General features: G+C 38.6%; 1 protein-coding gene across 1 annotated transcript in view; it reads left to right on the forward strand.

The window, feature by feature from the left end:
* Window positions 1-405: 405 nt before the first annotated feature.
* MYPN (myopalladin) overlaps window positions 406-21,531 on the forward strand; it is a 68,881-nt gene continuing 47,755 nt past the window's right edge. Inside the window, exons 1-7 of the mRNA XM_032232236.1 lie at window positions 406-1,265; window positions 8,147-8,322; window positions 9,780-9,831; window positions 13,101-13,251; window positions 15,727-15,798; window positions 16,466-16,607; window positions 18,910-18,933. Coding sequence (XP_032088127.1) covers window positions 406-1,265; window positions 8,147-8,322; window positions 9,780-9,831; window positions 13,101-13,251; window positions 15,727-15,798; window positions 16,466-16,607; window positions 18,910-18,933 — 1,477 coding nt within the window. The remainder of the gene's footprint in view (window positions 1,266-8,146; window positions 8,323-9,779; window positions 9,832-13,100; window positions 13,252-15,726; window positions 15,799-16,465; window positions 16,608-18,909; window positions 18,934-21,531) is intronic.

Here is a 21,531-nt window from a genome sequence, read left to right on the forward strand (position 1 = left end):
ATCAATAAATGGGACAAATTCTAATAGAGAATGGTTGAGAATACCACTTTGTGTAGCAAAAAATACTTTAAACTTTTAAGAAAGTTAGAGTACTTCCAAATAATAGAGATGCTAGCCTTATCATATCACAATTAAATCTGCAGCAAAAGAGGAGTTGTATACAGTATTTGTTGATCATTTCTAGTAGAACTATTTCCTCGGCCTGATAGCTCCAGATTGTTGGATATAACTAAATTTTCCGGGGGTGGGGTGGGGTGGGGTGTAGGGTTTGATCAGTACACCTCTGTAAGTTTCTAGGTTGGGGAAGTCAACAGTAAAAACACCTGTGTCCATTTCTTTAACTCAGTATTAGAAATATATATATTTTATGAGGTTATGGTCCTATCTGTACTCTTTGTTAACAGCATGCAAGACAATACTTCTGACTCTTCAACTTCAATAACTCAACTTCTGAGAGAGAGCTATTTAGCTGAAAACAGCCATCAAGGTAATAGTGAAAGGAGCAGGTCAGAATCTTCTCTGCATTCTGTCCATTCTGGGTGTGCCTCCAGGGCTTCTGATGAGGTAACTGGCCAGGATGAACTGCCAGATCTTTCTGCCTTTTTGAGCCAAGAAGAGCTAGATGAGAGTGTGCATTTGGCCAGACAAGCTATCAATCAAGAGCCACCTGAGAACAGCCAAGAAGAAGAACAGCAGATCCATGTGTTTTTACCCTCCGAGTTGAAAAACTCTGAAAATATTATTTCAAAGAAGCAGCAGTGCCAATCTACGGCTTCGCCAACTTCAGGAAACCACCCAAAGAAGCAGGCATTTGGGTCAGAGACAGAATCAAAGAAAGAGTTGCTCAACAAGGCTGCCGATTTTATTGAGGAGCTTTCTTCTCTTTTCAAAGCACACAGTTCAAAAAGAATCAGGCCCAGGACATGCAAAAACTACAGGAGCAAACTTGAACCTAAGCACAAGGCCAACCAAGACAGTTTATCTGAAAACAGGGAAAGGCCTTGTGTTCCAATATCTCAAGAGTCAGATCAAATTCAGCCTTCACTGGAAAACCCAGCTTATCCTCAACAGGCAGATGTGGAAGTGGTCCACACCTTAGAAACTCCAGTATTAACCACAGAGACATCGGCTGCACCTTTTTATTCTGAGGAGCCCATAGGTCAACCGCCACATTTTACTCAGAAACTGAAAAGCAGAGAGGTCTCTGAAGGAACCAAAGTGCAGTTGGACTGCATTGTAGTAGGAATACCAACACCTGAAATCAGGTAAACATGTCCCTATTTTACTTATGTACTGAAAATAAGTCTGGAATGGGTGACCATAGTTAAGTACCCTCACTATTTGGTCAGTTCTCTACTAGGACCCCACCACTGCTCATAGACAATTCTGTTTCAGTACTTACTCCTTTGTGGATTATTAGAAAGGAAAAGCTACATTTCCCTTAGTGCTGCCTCCAGGCTCTGCAGACTTTCAAGCAAAACACTTTCAAAGTGGAAGCAGTATGCTCCGTCCTATATTTGGTTAGACCAGGCTGCCCTAATAAAAAACACTTTCATGCACCTTCATTTTTAAGGTGATGGTGGGGAGACCCCAGACTTACATGACTTACATTTCCCCAACATTCTGAGAACATTCTGTGAAAATGGATGGCAAAATGGATATTTTTCAGCTTTGGGATGTTCTTTTTCAACAAAAACAGTGGAAAAGAGTGTGGAAGGCAAATATTAAGCCCTCTCCAGATCCCCTGAATATGAAATTATACAGCAGAAATTTACCCATTTTGCGTCCAAATTTTCTTGGCATATGTAACCCACTTTGAAATCATTTGGAGCTCACAATAGATACAAACTTATAGTAAACCACTCCAAACTTGATTGCAGAATATACAACTTCAGCAACAGAGTGGTCAATGCCTGGAATGCACTACCTGACTCTGTGGTTTCTTCCCCAAACCCCCAAAACTTTAATTTTAGACTGTCTCCTGTTAACCTCACCCCATTCCTAAGAGGTCTTTGAGGGGCATGCATAAGCGTATCAGCATCCCTACCGTCCCTGTCCTAATATTTCCTTGTATTCGTATTCATTTCATGTATTCATAATCATGTCTATAGTTATATCTGTTATCTAATTCATGCTTGATGAAATAAATAAATAAAGTTTTCTTTGCAACAACTTCCTCTCTCCATTCCAATTTTAAAAACCCTTCTAGTAAAAGGGAAAATGCTTGCAAGTGTTCTCCCATCCTTCCAGGGGCCCCCCATAAGACAGTTTTTAAAAATAAAGATGTTTATTGTGACCACTGTACTTGATTTTATATATATAAAATTTTACAACCCCTGGTAAGCCCCAATTATGGGAGGAAGCTAACTTCTTTTATATATTTATATATATATATATATATATATATATATATATATATATATATATATATATATATATATATATATATATATATACACACACACACACACACACACACATACATTTTATATATATCTGCTTACTGCTTACATTATATAAGCTAACTGCTTACATTATATATATATCTGTGTGTATGTGTGTGTGTATGTATATGTATGTATGTATATGTATGTATGTATGTGTGTGTGTGTATATATATATATATATATGTATGTATGTATGTATGTATGTATGTATGTATATGGAGTTACATCTATTTAGAGTTATATTTATTTATCAGCACAAATACACACACACACACACACACACACATATATATATGTTGCATTTGTGCTGATAAATAAATAAAGAATCAGCACAAATACAACAAATAAAGAATCAGCACAAATAAAACACAAATGTAACAAAGGCAATAGTAAAAATATTGGGTTTCTGTCTGGATGGTCTCTTATGACGAGCTGATGGACAGAGAATGGAAGCAGTGAACTTCCTCCCATATTTGGGCATACCAGGGGTTGTGACTTTATATATATATACATATACATACATACATACATACATACATGTATGTATGTATGTATGTATATGTATATGTATATGTATATGTATACTGTATACTGTATACTGTATACTGTATACTGTATACTGTATACTAATATAATATATACCAGTTTGCTCCAACAATCAGGTGGAACCACCTGCCCACCCCTGCACTTTACTTACCTATATCCTTGCAGCTGATTCGCGTGGCAAGCGGATTGCCGCGCCTCAGCTGCGTTACTCCCCAGAAGTAACATAGAAGGTAAGTGTTGTTAAAACTGTGCATGCGCACGAAGCATGTGATCACTGAACCAGCTGTTAAACCGGCAGGCTCGTGTGACCTTATTATTGAATTTTCACAAATTAAATTCTAAAAAAACCCCATATACCATGAATCCTCAAAGGTCATGGTTTTCCTTCTGCATATCTACAACATACACCCAATTGCTAGCATTTAATAGAAAATATGCACCCTGTTAATTAGGTCCATTTTACTAATTTAGTAAAAAAAAAAATCCTCTTTTGATGCCTCCTCAAACAAGTTGATGGAGTGACATTCAAGAAAAAAAATGACTGTGGTGTTTGACAACAGGTATATTCAGTGAAGTAAAACAATGGATGATAGAACTTCCTTCAAAAATGGACAATGTAGGTCTTTAGCTAAATCAAATGCCTTTCTAAAAACTATGCTTCTTTTCTGTGGCAAGACTGCATTCTTGCAATGTGTAATGTCATTAGAAACCAAAAATGATTTCTAACTAAACATTAATGATTATATACTTCAGACATTAGCACTCTTAGTCATTGCATCATCTTACTGATCTGGCCTGCTGGGGAAGGTGTAGACTCAATGGTGGAAAGAGTTTGAAATCTTTCCATTGTATATATAGCATCCCAGTTGTAATACTTGTGATACAATGTCATGTTTGAAAAGAACTTCTTGACATGTTGGACAGTTGCCATAGGTTTTTCCAACATTTTCCAGATATTTTGATTCCCAATAGCAGTGTTGGTTGAGAATTCTGGTAAAATTTGCATTCCATCTGGAAGATACCAGATTGTGGGTAATGCTATAATCAAGTTTATGGACCAAAATTTTGATTATGCATAAGGTAAATTTATCCATTGATGAAACCTATTATTAACAGAGTTATTAGATGCCACAAGCATTTTTTTTGTAACCACAAGTTACCCCAGATACCTAATTACATTGACTTAATTATTTTCCGAGTCCGATACACGGCATCAGTAAGATAAAAGACTAACAGAAACTTTAGCTGCATTTACTCAAGGGAGGATACACAGATTAATGCACACTGTCAAAGTGGCATATTATCATCCCTGATTCATTACTTATATGACTATGGGGATTTTGTTTCACGTGAGAAATGCTGGTGTATACATCAAAAACAAGCACAGCATTCCGATCATAGCAAGTTTCCCACTTCTTGTGAATGGTGCTAATTATGAATGAGCAAAAAACCTTGCCCACTGCAGATAAGAATATGGGGTAGAGATCCAGGATCCTCTCACCAAGAAAGTCCCCAGAAGAAAATGGGGGAAAGGGGTTAACAAAAAAATAAAACTTTTTACAGAAATTTTACAGGTGGAGATCCCAAGAAAGTCTGTTGAAGATTAAGGGTTAGACAGCAACTTCATGCTATAGTAGAGGGATATCTGGGAGGGTCAAAACACCAAAATTGTTGCTGTGATTTTATGATCAAAACTCTAAATCAGGGCTCCCCAAACTTGGCAATTTTAAGATTTATGGACTTCAACTCCCAGAATTCTCCAGCCACAGAGCAGAGCTGGCTGGAGAATTCTGGGAGTTGAAGTCCACAAGTCTTAAAGTTGCCAAGTTTGAAGACCTTTGCTTTACATCTCTTGTGTTGTTACAGTTGCTGCACTTTAATCATTGAGTTTTCTTGGGTTGTTTATTTGAATCTGTAAGCTGCCCATTTCCAATGGATTTGGAAATTGCCAGCTAATGAGAGAAGAAGAAATGAGGCAGAAGAGAGAACAGAAAGAAGGAAGGAAGGGAACAAGACCATGTCCATTAATTTATTTAAACAAATAACCACTTCCCCTGATCAGTATGTCAGAGGAAGGAAGGAAGGAAGGAAGGAAGGAAGGGCAATTCATTTCTTTTGTTCCCCTGCCTACTGTTATAGGAAACAGGAAAAAATAGGTGAAGATGGGGAAGCTTAAAAGAGCATTTTTCCCAGTCTTTCCTAACCCTAACATACTCCATGCTACTCTGCCAAACTGCAAGGTTTATTTTTAAATATATTAAATAGTTGAACAAACAGATTTTGTTGTGCAGAGTTATAAACTGAAACCTATTCTAATATAAAGAAGTTCCAGTTTGCACATTAAAATCTATAGTTTATGGGTTTATTCTTAAATATGTATATGACTATCCTACAGCATTTATCTATCTGTATTATGGAGAGGGAAGAAAAATTGCTACTGTCTTTAACTTTTATTAAATTTATTTTATCTGAAATTATCTTAAGACAATATCTAAGCTGAACAGAGGGGATAAAGAGGGAAATCAACTAATGCTTAAAAAGCAGGCAATATATGGGTATTTATTTTATCAGTTACATATTTGAAACCCCCCATATGTTATGCCTTCTTGAATAGATGCTTGAGATTCCCTTGCATGAGTGCCTCCAAGTGAATACAGATTTTCCTTGTTTCATTGTCCACATGAACTGCATAAAAACCTGAAGATGGGGGAGCCATGTGAATTTCTCCTTAATTTTACTTCGAGCTACTCTACTGGCATTGTCCAGTTCACTTACAATAGAAATTGATGCACAGTCCAGAGCACAAAAGAATATAGAAATTGCCTTACCTGTTCAAGTACTCCTCTTATAAAGTATCTTAGTTCCAAAAGAGATTAACCAGATACTTCCAACATGCCCATAATCAGGGAGTGAAAAGTACCTTTATTGCATTTTCAACAACTTGTATTTTCTGTCATACAGTACTGCTCCACCATTGCTTTAACCTTAAAGTAGGAACTTAGAACCTTCCAGGCTGCACTTGTTTTGATTAGCTGAAGTGGCTGATAGCACTAGGATTGTAGTTAAAAATATCTAGATGACATTGTTATGTTTGCATATGGTTTAAGAGTTATTAACTTCTCTGACCTTACTTTCTGATTTTGGAGCCTTCTTAGGAAAAAAATGAATTTCTAAATTATTCGGAGTAATAAACAATAGTATAACAACAAGATATGAGCATCATAGGCAGAACAATTAAAAAAAATTCCTAAGATCAAAAGATCTCATCCTCTCATAAAGCTTGGGTTTGTGATAGCGAACCTATGGCACACGTGCCAGAAGTGGCATGCAGAGCCGTCTCTCTGGGCATGCAAGCCATTATTTGTTGCTCTTCTGGGTTTTGGCACGCTGGTCTTCATGCGCACGGGAGCGCCGGAAACCGGAAGAGCATGCATGCGGGAGGAGGATCTTCTGGTTTCCAGCACAAACATGCACACCAGCCATCTGGTCTTCCAGTTTCTGGTGCACAGATGCACGTGAAGACCAGCTGGCCAGTGCACATGTACATGCTGGAAACCGGAAGATCATCTCCCTGGCATGCACATGCGGACCAGAGGGCTGCTCTTCTGGTTTCCGGCATGTTCATGCGTGCTCCTGTTTCAGCACTCGGAGCTGAAAAGGTTCGCCAACACTGGCTTAGGTATTTCCCAGAAATCAGGGATGTTTGTTTCTTTGTTTTATTTAGAAGTGCTTTTAATCTGTTAAGGCTATACTAAATACCTAAATTCATTCATTGCATTAGGTCATGACCTTTTGGTGTCATTCATAAAAATCATTAAGGTAAAAACCATGGTTAAACATGTCATACAGGTAAGGTTCACATATCACAATAATCTAAAAGCAAATGTGTTTTTGTATGTTTTCACACCTGAGGATAAAAGGGTAAAGAAGAGCATTGTGTTCCTCCACAATGACTGTTAACAAGCCATTCTTGACCCACACATGTATGGCCATTTAGATTTAATAGATACCGGATTCAAATATTTCCGCTCCCATAGAGCCAATGAAGGAACAGTAATACCACTATTTGTTCGACTTCCTAAACGTGCAAATAAATTGGAAATAATGTTTGCACGTTATATCATCTGCTTTTAGCATTTATTGGTTGTTTTATCTTGAAGTGGACATTTAATGGAGGAATGTACAATTACACTCAAAAAAGTAATAATTTAGTTTCATCTAAGATGTGCAGCAGAGGAATCAAAATCAGTGTCAAATTGGAAAAAAATTTCCCCAGATTTTAAACTTCAGTGTAGATACAGTTTTTAAAAACTGCATGGATGAATCCCGATTTCATGCAGAAGATATCTCAACTGTCATATTATTTTGATCATTGTTTTCATAAGCAGAAAAAAATCAGTAAACAGTAAATATGCACCAGACAAATTCCTTGTGTGTCCACTCACACTTAGCCAATAAAGAATTCTATTCTATTCTATTCTATTCTATTCTATTCTATTCTATTCCATTCCATTCCATTCTAAACAGTGCTGAAATACTTATATTCTACATAGATCTTTCAGTGTTGTTATATATTATTCTAACATGTGAAATATAGTTGAATTACTCTAATATATTTTACATATAGGTAATCATAATGAACACATGCAAAATACAGCTGTAGAATATGTATCTGTGTATGTGTGTGTTTATTTTATGACCATATATACACATATTCTATAGGTATATATGGTCAATATACATCTATCTTTGTTTAAGGTTAAAGTTTGACTCCATCTTTCTTGGAAGACTAAATGTTTCCCAATTGATCTGCTAAATACTAGAACTGTTACTGAGAAATAGTAATGGATCTACAGTATGATTATTCTCTGAATTTCATGCCATTTTGCATATGTAAACTTGAATCTGTAGTTCCAACAAACTGCTATCTGATCTTGGTTTCACCTTGCATTGTTCAACAAGTACATCTGTACTTGGAACATAATGCAGCTCAGTTTTTAACTAGAGCTAAATACAACCTGTTATTTACCCTTTTGTGTTAGTTTCATTTAAATGGAAAGTCTGCTTAGGGTTGATTAGTAAGTTGTTGCTATTGTTATACTATGTCTTCCCATTCATCTGTCAAGGGTGACAATACTTGCCTTGTTTTGCAGATGGTATTGTGAAGGGAAAGAGCTTGAAAATTCACCATATATTCAGATCATCCAATCAGGAGAGCTGCATTCTCTAATTATTGTTGAAGCTTTTGAAGAAGACACTGGGCGCTACTCCTGCTTTGCGTCTAACATCTATGGGACAGACTCAACGTCCGCAGAGATTTATGTAGAAGGTAATTGTGGAAGCTTGAAACTGAACTAGGGAAAGCAGCATATAGAACTTGTGTTACACACACACACACACACACACGCACACACACACACACACACACACACATGCTTTCTTAATTCAAATGAAGTCCTGAGATATGAAAACAGGTTGCTACTCTTATTTATAATGTGCATGAAACCACTAATTTTAAAGGATAATGATAGCTGTCATCTGTTCTTGAAGAAATCAAAATGTCTTCCCATTGTCTCTTCCAATTGCCCATGGCCATTTCTCAGTATACAAATGAAGCAACAATTGTATTACAGACAACAAGATATCTGAAGTTGGTCCTTCAACCTTTAAGATCTTTCTGTCAGGGGCTGTAATAAGATTAATACTATGAATTTTGCAAAAAAAAAAAAAAAAAAGGAAATGGAAAGAAAACCAGAATTTGGATGAGGTAACATGTTTCAGTATCTGGGGACTATATGTATATGTATGTATGTATGTATGTATGTATGTATGTATGTATTGACACACACACACACACACACACACACACACACACACACACACACACAGATACTGTCAGCCAGATTTGCAGAGTTCTTTGCAGTGTTTTGGGTAGAATTTGGAAGAAATTTAAACTAATTGCCATCACTTGTATGATACTACAATCTCTTTATGGCATTGTGCTTTTCATTCATGCCAGTGTCTATGTACACACACACACACACACACACACACACACACACACACACAAACACACTTAATTGTAAAGCATATACCTATTACCTAATTTACCTATTTAACCATGGCATATCCAGTTTTGAGGAGATTGCCTGACCTTTTTAAAGCTGTTTTAAGCAACAAGCATCATATCCGAATCTATTCCAAGTTTTACACTATTTCTCTTAGGAGTCTGGATATCAGGGAAGATGTCTTATGTATTATGATATAATCATAAAATTATATAATTTATATGAGTTGCAACATAATCAATGCATTTGTATAATGACTATACAATGAACATGATGTTATGTGGCTTCTACGGTACTTAACATCAACACCAAGGAGTGAAAATTTATATTGCAACACAAATGATGGTCAGTTTTAAAACAGTTTACCGGTATATTTTCCCAGCAGTGACTGAAAATAATAGTTGTATTTTTCAGTGGAATAAAAAGTGTAAGGGTGCCAATTGTCATCTGTCCAACAATACTATAGCAGAACCAGCAGCACAGGGCTTTGTATGTCCTTATAAGAAATGACTCTCCCAAAGGGGACACATTTCTTATAGGGACATAATTGCTAAGGAAAGTTTCCAAAGATATTAGGATCCAGTCCCATAAATCAAATTAGTTGCACTAAATCATTGTGATATCAACAACAAACATCAAACAGGCAGTCTACATTGCACTCAGATAAGTAAATTAATAAATATGTTGCCCCATGAAAGTAATCTTTGCTTTTCCACAGGGGCCTCATCTTCAGAATCAGAAAGTGACAGTGGCAAAGAAGAAATGGATCGGTAAGTATGGTGTGAATTTGGGACATTTGTGGACACTTCTATTCTTGGGTTAGATTTCCCAACTTGTTACTTTGCTTTTAAAAACAATTGCAGGGAATTGGGGTGATAGGGAATTGAATCAGAAGAGTGGGAATAAACTTCTCTCACATCTCATTTTCCCAATCTATGGCATCTGTTTCAAAATGCTCCTTATATGAATTGGTATGTGTTATTGATCAGCCAAAAAACAAGTAGTGGATCAATTTTATTTGGAAAATGATGCAGCAAGTTCTTTGGAACTGTCTCTGATGACTTAATATATGTTTTTATGTAGGTGTTGTAGGAAACAATACCAAATAAGTTAGCCATTGTCTTCTTCTGAGATCTCTTTTTAACTTTCCTACCTAACCAGAAACCCTGTAATTTACTACTTAGCTTCCAAATAGATAAAGGGTGACTAGATGTCATCACCAGTGAAACAACAAAATCAAAGCCTGTATAGTAATAATTCCCATCTCCCTCACCTCCCTTTGCACTAACTTGGAAAACTAAGGCTATAGAGTTGTTCAGAGGTAGATGGTATACAAGTTAAAGAAATGGTGCTGCTGCTGCTGCTGCTGCTGCTGCTGCTGCTGCTGCTGCTGCTGCTGCTGCTGCTGCTGATTAATCGAAAATTATATGTACCCCAAAGCTATGTCTTAGGCCCAGTAATCTTCAATATCTTCATCAATGACTTAGACAAGGGGATAGAAGTGGAACTCATCAAATTTGCAGATGACACCAAGGTGGCAGGAATAGCCAACATTCTAGAAGATGGACTCAAGATACAGAAGGATCTTGACAGACTTGAACATTGGGCCCTATCTAACAAAATGAAATTCAATGTAGAGAAAAGCAGGATTTTTACATGTAGGCAAGAAAAACCAAATGCATAGCATAGGTAGTACCTGCCTCAACAGTAGTAACTGCAAGAAGGTCTTTGACAGTAGACAACCACTTAAATATGAGCCAGAAATGTGCTGCACCTGCCAAAAAAGCCAACACAATCCTAGAGTACATTAATAGAATGATAGAATCAAGAACATGTGAAATGTTAACACCATTTTATAATGCCTTGGTAAGACCACACTTGGAATATTGCATCCAGTTTTGGTTGCCATGATATAATAAAGATGTTGAGACTCTAGAAAGAGTACAAAGAAGAGCAATAAAGATGGTTCGGGGATTGAAGATAAACATATGAAGAATGGTTGCAGGAATTAGTTATGTCTAGTCTAATAACAAGAACAACTGGGGTGATATGATAGCAGTGTTCCAATATTTAAAGTCACAAAGGCTTTAGGATGCCACAAAGAAGAGTGGGAGGGGGTCAAACTATTCTCCAAAGCACCTGAAGGGAGGACTAGAAGCAATGGATGGAAACTGATCAAGGAGAGAAGCAACCTAGAACTAAGGAGAAATTTCCTGACAGTGAGAACAATTAGTCAGTGGAATGGCTTGTGGGTGCTCCAATACTGGAGGTTTTTAAGAAGAGATTGGACAATCGGGGTTGGACTAGAAGACCTCCAAGGACCCTTCCAACTTTGTTATTCTGTTATTTATACAAATGGCAAACTATAATTTCACAGGAAATTCAATTCATATTGATATGCAATTGATAGTTGTCTTGTATAGACTCTAATTATGTCTTCTCCAATTGCAGTAGCTTGAAAATATACGCAATCATTACATTATTATTTTCAGGTTTATGGAGACAAGATTTTCCTGGCCCTTCTGTTTAACATTTGAAACAGTTTTTTTCCTCATTCCAGCAAATCCATACGATACAAGCATTCAAAAGGCTGGCTAAGTAGATATGTGTCTTTCTCAAACTTCAGTGAAGTCTCAAGAAGAAACTGAGGTCTCTTGCTTTCCACTAAAGCAAACGTTAATAGACTACTTTTGAGAACTTTTGTTCTCAAACTTTTCTTCTCAAAGGACAGGATTAGAAGGGATTAAGTCTCAATTAACTAGAGTTTCCCTTTCTTGCCACCTGTCACTAGATAAACTTCAATATTTTTCATATAACGAAAATGAGTATTATGTTTGCCAAAAATGTGACAAGTCTTGCCAATGAGAAAATCTGATCTCTGCAGCTGTCTGTTCAGTCACTGCTATGTGATATTTCCCCATTCCTATTTCCAGACGGTAAGAATGACTTAGCCAGTGAAGGTCCATTCTCACCCTAATCCCCAACTATAAGCTCCCTCTTTTAATGGGTCTCCTTTTTAATTCTCAGTGCCTCAACATAGCCATCTCTTCATTTACATATATTCTGATCATTGCAAAGAAGTACTCATGCAGATTAACAATAATGGAAAATATGGAGGACTTGTATTAGTTTGTGGACCACAAGGATGCCTAGCACTTTGAAGAAATCTGCTAGTAATTTCTGAGCATTTGAAGCACCACTCAAAATATTTGGTCTTTCTAAAATTATTGACGTTTTGTTGTTTAGATTAGTACAGTGAGGGGAATGCCTCAAAATCTCAGGGCTGGACTGGAAAGTTGAGAAAAAAATCCCAGGAAAAAGCAACAGCAAACTATTGCTTTAATGCTTCTGAGGAAATCTGAAGGTCATCACCTGGAGCTGAGTCCAGTTCAAGGGCATCCTTAGTTTTAATTCCCTCAGGAGCGGCTGGAATATCCCATCTTTCACCTCTCAAAAAATTGTTCACCATTCCTGTTTCCAGAGGTGGTATTCAGCTGGTTCGGACCGGTTTGGGTGAACCAGTAGTGGAAATTTTGAGTAGTTCAGAGAACCGGCAAATACCACTTCTGGTTGCCCACCCCCATCATTCCCTGTCCTATATTCCCTTGTTTTTTACCTCAGCTGATTCACGCAGCAGAGCGAATTGCCGCACCTCAGCTGAGCTAAAAAAAATATAGCTCAGCTCACCAGTGCTGACACTGAGGGCAGTCTTTGAGTGCTGCCCAGGTCCATGAAGCATGCTCTCATACAACTGGTAGGAAAAGATTTAGAATCTCATCACTGCCTTCTTCCCACACAGAGCAAGGAATTAAACCACAGAACTTCTTTAGAATGCTTAGTAAAGACAAAAGGGAGGAGATACACTTTAGGGCAAGGATGCTTTGGGAAGCTTTAAAGTCAGTTGTATGACAAAACTTCCCCATCTATCAAGGTAGCTTTTTAAAATCACTCAAAATCAATGGATAAAGGTAGTTTCAGCCTTCACAAACTCATGTTGTTTTCTTTTTTTGTCAATTAGCCTTTTCCCACTTTTCCCCAGGTACCAAAACCAGACTAAGACCTCATCCACTGCACCTCCTCCTGCTCCCCTTCCTCCCACTCCTCTTCTGGCTAATTCTTCTGCAACCCATCAAGAATCCATTCAACCACAACCTTTGATGAAACTTCCTGTCTCAGTTCCTGTGTATCAGGTAAGAAAAATAAATATGATGCTTTCCTCAAGGGGACAAAAAATGCCACTAGCTTTGTGTAGCTGTGGTGCTGTCATCCAACCAAGGTGCTATTTTCTGAATGACATTCAGTCATTTGAGAAGGGATTGCAAGATTCAGAATTCCAAACCAGCACATTCTATTAAAGGTTTTGACCAAGAATTCTGGGATGGGCAGTCACTGGTTCATGGGGAGTATCCCATGGAAGAAACCAATTGTAGGCTAACATACATAAAAGACACCATGTTACAGAAGCTGCTGTTCTATAGACTAGGATTAATTTGCATTTTTATCCTTAATCTTTGGTTTTCAGTTGAAGTGGTAAAGCAATTTTATTTTCATCCTGGTATGAAAAATGGGAGAATGCAAATCAAAATAAAGTAACCAGACCAACATAAATTATTTATGAGTTGGGGAAACAAGAATATAATTTATTCAGAAAAGAAAGCTGGTTATTACAAATACAATTCTACTTTATTCAGAAGGGTCAGAGAAGCAATTCCAGACCCTTTGCATTTTTATCTTACTAAAAGGCTAGGAACCCACAGCTGATGCAGCTTTATGTCACCCTTAACTATTCCAGTTATGAAGTAGCATTCTATTTCTTCTCCAACTGAGTTTTTGCACATTTCACTGGCATCCTTCTCTAGCTTTTAATGACCAAGAGTTTCTAAAGCAGAGGTGTCAAACTCAAGACCCACGGGCCAGATCTGATCCATGGGGTGCAGAGGTCATTGCAGCCAAAAATGAAGCCTGCGGGGTGGTGGTGGTGGTGGCACAGACACCCCTCCTGACTACCATTTTGCTGGCAGAGGGCTATCAAACAAACTACTAGCAAAAGTGGCATTTGATCACAAGGCAAGGAGGCATTGAGAAATTCATCTGCTGGAGACAATGGATCACCCAAGCCCTGCCTGGGCCACCCAGGTGCCCCTGACACAAATGACGTCAAGCTGGCCATGCCCACCCCAGCCATGCCCACCTCCCCCCCCAAATCAAACACAACCCTGATGCAGCCCTAAATAAAATCAAGTTGGACACCCCTGTTCTGAATGACCTTTGGAGAATGAGCATGTATTTTTTAAATTAAAGGCTACTATGAGTTCTCTTATTGCTTTTTGTTTTAATGTTTCTTTATTCTGTGAATGTCCTCACTTATTTTAGCATATTGTAAACAACCTGGGTCATGAACATTGAACACCCTGCAAGGATGACAAGGAGTCTTTTTATATATTGGTGCTGCTTTGACAATTTACTTCTGTCTCTTCACTGTCCATATTTTAGAATCCTTGAAATGGTTTACATTTTAAAACTTCTTTTAAAAAATAACAATAGCCGTAACTGTATTTTAAAGCTTCTTTAGGGAACAGTGTTCCAGATTGGGATTGTTTTAATAATGAAAGAATAGGATAGAAATAACAATATAAACCAATTACTTTTGTGAATAATAAATGGTTCAAGTTCAGCTTTTTTGTTAAATTGTGGGGCAATGTGTGGCCAAGGGCTTGAGCAAGATGTTGCCAATGTTTATCTAAGGAGAACCAGTTTGGTCTAGTGGCTAAGGCACCAGATTAGAAACAGGAGGCTATGAGTTCAAGTTCCCCCTTAGCTATGAAAGCCAGCTGGGTGACTTTGGGCTAGTCACTGTCTAGCCCAACCTGCCTCATAGGGTTGTTGTTGTGGGGAAAATAGGAAGAGAAATATGTGTGGGATCTGCTCATTGTGTTGAGTTATTTGTAAAAATAATAAAAGCAGGAAACAAGCAAACAAACAAAAAAATACACGTTTCTTTCAGTGATGCTATGAAAATTGCCACAAGGTTAGGTTCCATGTCAGCTGGACTTTAATATCATGCTTAAAGATGTTCTCCTGCAAAGTCTACACAGTTTGGACAATATTTTTTTCATATAGTTCTCTCTGTTCACCAGTTTTTGTAGAAGCAAAAATGTTATACTTATATTATAGCAGGGGTGGGCTGCTGCTTTTTTTGCAGGGGTATGGGAGAACCTCTAGCTAAGGTTCGATGCAGTTCGGAGAACCCCCAAATCCCTCTCCTGGCTGGCCCCGCCCACCTCACCCTGCCCCTCCCAGGAGTCCCCACGGCCCACGTGTCCCGTTTTGGATACAGGTAAGTGCAGGGCACACATGGAGGCTTAGGGAAGGCAAAAAACAGGCCTACTTGAAGTTTGGGAAGGCCAGAAACAAGCATGTTTCTGGCTTCCAGGGGGCCTCCAGAGCCTGAGAAGGCACTTTTTACCCTTCTGGAGGTTCGAGGAAAGCCTCCGGACCTTGAGGAAAGCAAAAATACCCTCCCCCCATGGTGCAGGAGGCTGACTAGGCCACACCCACCATGCCCACGCCCACCCAGCAACTGGGCAGAGAACCCCTTGCTAAAAATTTTTGAAGCCCATCCCTGATTATATGCCTTAACATTTGTTTCTTTGTTTCATTACTAGAATCAAAGCCCTACTAATTATTTACAAGGACTGGATGGAAGACCCCTAATAGCTGCTCCTGTGTTCACCAAGGTGATTTGCTTGAATGAGCTCTTCTCATAAGTGGAAACAAGTACTGTAGATGTGATGATCCAATCCTCGGGCCATCATTGTCCAATCCTAAAATAACTTTCAAAAGCTCAGTGATTATATCATCAGCCTGAGTGTCCTAAAATTGCTTCTTTTACATCAGTACATCTTCAGCACACCTATCTGAAAATATTAGAGACTTCTGTTATACAAATTAAGGGAGTTCTCCAGATGACAATCTCCAATCTTTTAAAAGCAACATCAGCAAAGATGTTGATGATAGTAGATTCCAATTCATTTAGAAAGCACCAGATTAGATAGCATATATTGTAGTTTAAAACTTCTGTCCTGCTACTTTCCATTGACAGCTTTAACAGGTAAGTAGCACACTGCCAACCTGGATTAATGTAGGAAGATAAGCAGGGATTCCTCTGGTCAGTACTTGGATGGGACCATGTTTGAAATCTTGGGCTGTAAATTAAAGTAGGAAGCTGAGCAATGGACCCCTATTCCTGCCAAAACCAATGGCAAATCATGACAAGAAAACTGCACGGATGTATCCATTCAGTGACCAGAAGCAAGTGCGCTCAATGCTGAACTTTGCTTTATTCACACCTGTGTATTAATCTTTAAAAATCTTAAAATATCATAATGTCTGTTTTCGTTTTAGATGCTACAAAATATATCAGCCTCTGAGGGTCAGCTGGTCGTGTTTGAATGTCGGGTGAAAGGAGCTCCTTCACCAAAAGTGGAGTGGTACAGAGAAGGGACATTGATAGAAGATTCTCCAGACTTTAGAATATTACAGAAAAGTACGCTTTTTAGGTAGTCCTCAACTACAGGTAGTCCTCAAGTCCTCACAACTGAGCCCAACATTTCTGTTGTTAAGTGAGACATTTGTTAAGTGAATCTTGCCCCATTTTTCAACTTTTGTGATGACCCGGAGCATGACACGAAAGCAACACAGCTAGAGAACAGGTCTAGCTTCCCTTTATTGCTCCAACTTTGCCCCCAAACATCCCCACGTTTACTACCAAGTCCTGGAGCAAAGCTCTCACATGCACCTTCAGCAACCTCTGGCCATGAGTACTTGGTAAGCCAGGTTAGCCAGATAGTAACCAGAGCAAGAATTTCAGCAAAGCAAGCAAACCAAGACAAAGCACAATAATCTCCAGGCGTTGGCAAGTGCACATGAGGTTCCACAGATTCAATGCTTGTTCCTGACAAATGACACCAGCACTTCCTTACATCTCAGTCCCCAGGCACTCTCCTCCCTCATAGCCAGCTCAGTCTGCTTTGTTCTTCCCTTCTCTCTTCTCTCCGTGCTCTAGGATCAGGAGATGGTGGTCCTTGCTCTTCACCTGAGCTCTGTCTCTCCTGCTCCTCCCTGTCTGCAAGCCTTTCTAATTCTGAAAAACCTTGCCCGGACTGACTCTGCCCTTCCCCAGTTTCTTCCAAGGCCAACAGAGCCATCCTCATGATCTCTGTTGGCTCTTGTTCCAGCTCATCTTCCTCCACAAATTCGGACTCCGACAGGGGCATGAATCCAGCATTTCTGGATTCAGTTGTTAAGTGAATCACTGCAGTTGATAAGGTAGTAACGCAGTTGTTAAGTGAATCCCCATTGGACACAGCAGCGGTCATAAATATGAACTAGTTGTCAAGCATCTGAATTTTAATCACATGATCACGGGGATGCTGGAAAGGTCATAACTGTGAAAAATGGTCATATGTCACTTTTTTCAGTGCCGTTGTAACTTTGAATGGTCGCTAAATGAACGGTTGTAAGTCGAGGACTACCTGTACTGTAGCATTAAAGAGGGTTTTCTGCTGCATGTGACTGAAAAGGAAATATTTGTAAATAAATTCTGTGAAAACTGCATTTTTTAAGTACTATTATCTCGTGCACTATAGAAATAGTTGTAATAATTGGGACTGCTATTGGTCTCAAAGCACATCAGATGCACTCATGTTAATATTGTCTGCATGTTACAGATCAAAGTGATAAAGCAGGGAGAAGAATGATTTGAAGCAGCTTCAAACCATCATATCTGGTTATACCATATGAACAATACAACTACTTGCATTGTATACAAAAACTGATGCAACTGAGAGAATTTAGTCTGGAAACTCAGTTCAGTTTTCCATAGCTATAAACAGTCCAGCATAGACTTTCATGGACAATATTCTGTAGAAAACAGCAAATAACTTTTTGATAAATTGGTAATTTTCTAGATTGTTACCCTTTTGCCCACCCAGGGTAAAACATTTAAACTCTGCCCCTAAAACTTGAAGCAAGTTCAGGTTTAGGTTTCACCAATAGAGAAAAGAAATGAAATTAAAATATTGTGGAGATAACTACCATATGTATATTCTGGCTTATCATAGTAAAGATAGTGAAACAGGAGTTCATAGTTAAAGATCAGCAATAAACAGCAGTGTATTGTAGAATATAATGCCTTGTTGTGTAAGATACTGCACTATACTGTGTTTCCCCGAAAATGAGGCAGGGTCTTATTTTCTTTGGACCCCTGAAATAAGCACTTGGCCTTATTTTCAGGGAAGTCTTATTATTTTTGAGGTACAGGAGGCAGTGAGCGTAGTCACCTCATGGCTGCTGCTGTGTTGCAATATTTTCGGGGAGGGCTTATTTTCAGGGAAACAGGGTAGTAGACAACAAGGCATAATCTTAAACCACTACAAATCCATACAAGCCAATGTTATTTCTAATAACCAACTTCTTCAAAGACCAGAGCATTCTTATGGGATGGATGGCTGGGAGTCTAGCTTGTGACAGAGGTCTTTGGGCAGAGTCAGGAGCAATAGGACTTGACCCTGGTTCTCCACTGTGATTGGATCTGGGTTTTTGATTCTGACTCCTCCTTTTTCTCCTCTTCCTCCTTCTCCTCTTTAAGATGAGTCAGAGATTAGGAACAGGACCAAAAATAACTGTATTACTCCAGCAGTTTAAAGATCCATCTATCTGGATTTAAAGAAGCTCAAGTGATACAAATTGTCCTCCAAATATATAGTTTTTCATGCAAAACTTTGAAAGAATATGATGTATGTTAAAATAAATATAGAATTAAGTATTGTTTTTTTCTTTTTTATTAGAACCTCGCTCCATGGCTGAACCGGGTAAGTATATTTATCCCAGTGCACCTGCTTACTAAATTACTTCACTCTTACAGATGTGTTGCTGTGATTAAAAACAAGCAAGCAGGTTCCCCCCACCCCCCAAAAAATGTATTATTGCAGTTCCTGCTTCCCACACACTGAGGTATTCTCGTCAGTATGTCCCATATGATATGCATAAAGCAAAGAGATTATATTGTTCAGGCAGGCTATATTAGAAAAGTTGATTCTGTTCCAAACATATAAAAAGGGACAGGACTTCAGTCACACAATTGCAGTGGTCACCTTGAGTGCTTTGACTCTACCTGCAATTATCCATGGACATGAACTTCTTCCATAATATGAAGCTAAATTATTTATTAGTATATTGAAATCTGGAAGAAGATTTCTGCTCATGTTTCCCATTAGATATAGGGGATAAGGCCACTGCTCTTTTCTCTGACTTAAAGTTCTTGACTACAAGAAGAATTTATTTTTTATTTCATTTATTATTATTTGTCAAGCATGTATAAGATAACAGATATAAGTATAAACATGATTATGAATACATGAAATGGATACAAATATGGAGATAATTAGAACAGGGATTGTAGGCACTTTCGTGTGCTTATGCACGCCATTTACAGACCTCTTAGGAATGGGGTGAGGTCGACAGTAGACATTCTAAGGTTAAAGTTGTGGGGGTTAGGGAAGAAACCACAGAATTTGGTAGTGCATTCCAGGCATTGACCACTCTGTTGCTGAAGTCATATTTTTTGCAATGAAGTTTGGAGCGGTTTACCTTACGTTTGTATCTATTGTGTGCTTGTGTATTATTGTGGTTGAAGCTGAAGTAGTCATTGACAGGTAGGACATTGTAGCAGATAATTTTGTGTACTACACCTAGGTCAGACTGAAGGTGGCGTAGTTGTAAGTTGTCTAAGCCCAAAACTTCAAGCCTGGTGGCATAAGGTATTCTGTTGTGAGCAGAGGAGTGGAGGACTCTTCTTGTGAAATATCTCTGGACTCGCTCAATTGTATTAATGTCTGATATGCAGTGCGGGTTCCAGACAGATGAGCTGTATTCGAGAATTGGTCTAGCAAATGTTTTGTATACTCTAGTCAGCAGTACAATATTACCAGAGAAGAAGCTATGCAAGATTAGGTTAACAACTCTTAATACTATTTGGCAAAGCGCACGCGCAGTGAACCAATACTAACCAGTTCAGGAACCCACCCCGATTGTGAAATATTCCATTCAACTTCACCTGAATACAAACTACAAAATAACAAGGTTGGAAAGAAGTTGGAAGGGAGCTTGAAGGTATTCTAGTCCAATCCAGAGTTACCCTACTCCACCCAGAGTTACCCTATGGTAAGATGGATGGCTAATAAATGGGTTAAGATGGGTGATAAATAAATAAGCCTCATGCCCAAGCAGGAGGCCCTATTGTCCAATCTCTTCTAAAAACCACCAGTGATGGAGCCCTCACAAATTCAGGACTCAAGTCGTTCCACTGGATAATTGTTCTCATTGTCAGAAAACTTCTTCTTAATTCTAGGTTGTATCTTCTTTTGACAAGCTTACATCCATTCCAATTCCCAGCATTCATTCTGGTCCTGACCTCAGGTGCTTTAGAGAATAGGTTCACACACACACACAATCTGTGAAAAAAGCAAGAAGTGCACAAATAACAACAGAATCATTTACATACCACTCTGAAAAAGTCCCACTGATTTTAATAGGACTTATTTCCAGGTCCTTCTAAATAAAATTCTAAGTTAAGAATATAGCATGATGCTTTCATTTGCTAATGAGGCCCACTTAATTGAAAGGAGCCTATTCTCTGTGAGATCGGAATATCATTAGGACTGAAAGCTTGGAAAGATGACTAACACTAACCTTGAAGAGATTCAATGGGTGGAATTATGCTTCCATTCTTCATCTTCACTAGATGGTCCTTATTTCAAAACTGGGACTTCTGCTCTTTTCCAGCCTTCATGTGAATGAAACAGACCTTATTATGTCCCTTACTTTCTTGGAAGTCAAATGTACACCAGATGATGTTGGATTGTACTATATTTATCCAACTTGCCAGTGGAAGTGTATTGTCACACCTCAACCTGTGCCAATTTTTTTTCTCTCTTAACCCTCACTGCTCCACATTGCTCTCAGTCATGAAACATGAGAGAATCGCTTCAGGCATTCCAGGTCCGAAATTGGAGAAGGCCACATCAGGAATTCTCCCTCCAAGGGGGAACCCTGACTGTGACTATTTTTTCAGTGACTTCAGGACCAAAACAGTGGATCTGACTCAGTGCTAGATGAAAGGGCACAAGGAACCTCATCCAGGAACTGTGGAGTAGCGACGCCATGATTAAGGCACATGAAGTGTGTCCTCCAAATGGCTTTGGAGGAACAAAAGCACATTTGTCTGTACCTTTTGTGGGAGAGCTTTTTGTGGCTGGGCATGAATAGCCAGCTCCTCGCTAGCTGATAGTCTGCCCACTTGCTAGAACTCATCCTTAGGGTTACAATTTCCCTTTCCTTCTAAAGTGCATGGGTTGCCCTTTCCCTGAACAGTTGAGCAGATTTGGTTCCTGTGGAACTCAAAACCCTTG

Source organism: Thamnophis elegans, chromosome 15 (genome assembly GCF_009769535.1).
Source record: "Thamnophis elegans isolate rThaEle1 chromosome 15, rThaEle1.pri, whole genome shotgun sequence".
Taxonomy (NCBI): domain Eukaryota; kingdom Metazoa; phylum Chordata; class Lepidosauria; order Squamata; family Colubridae; genus Thamnophis; species Thamnophis elegans.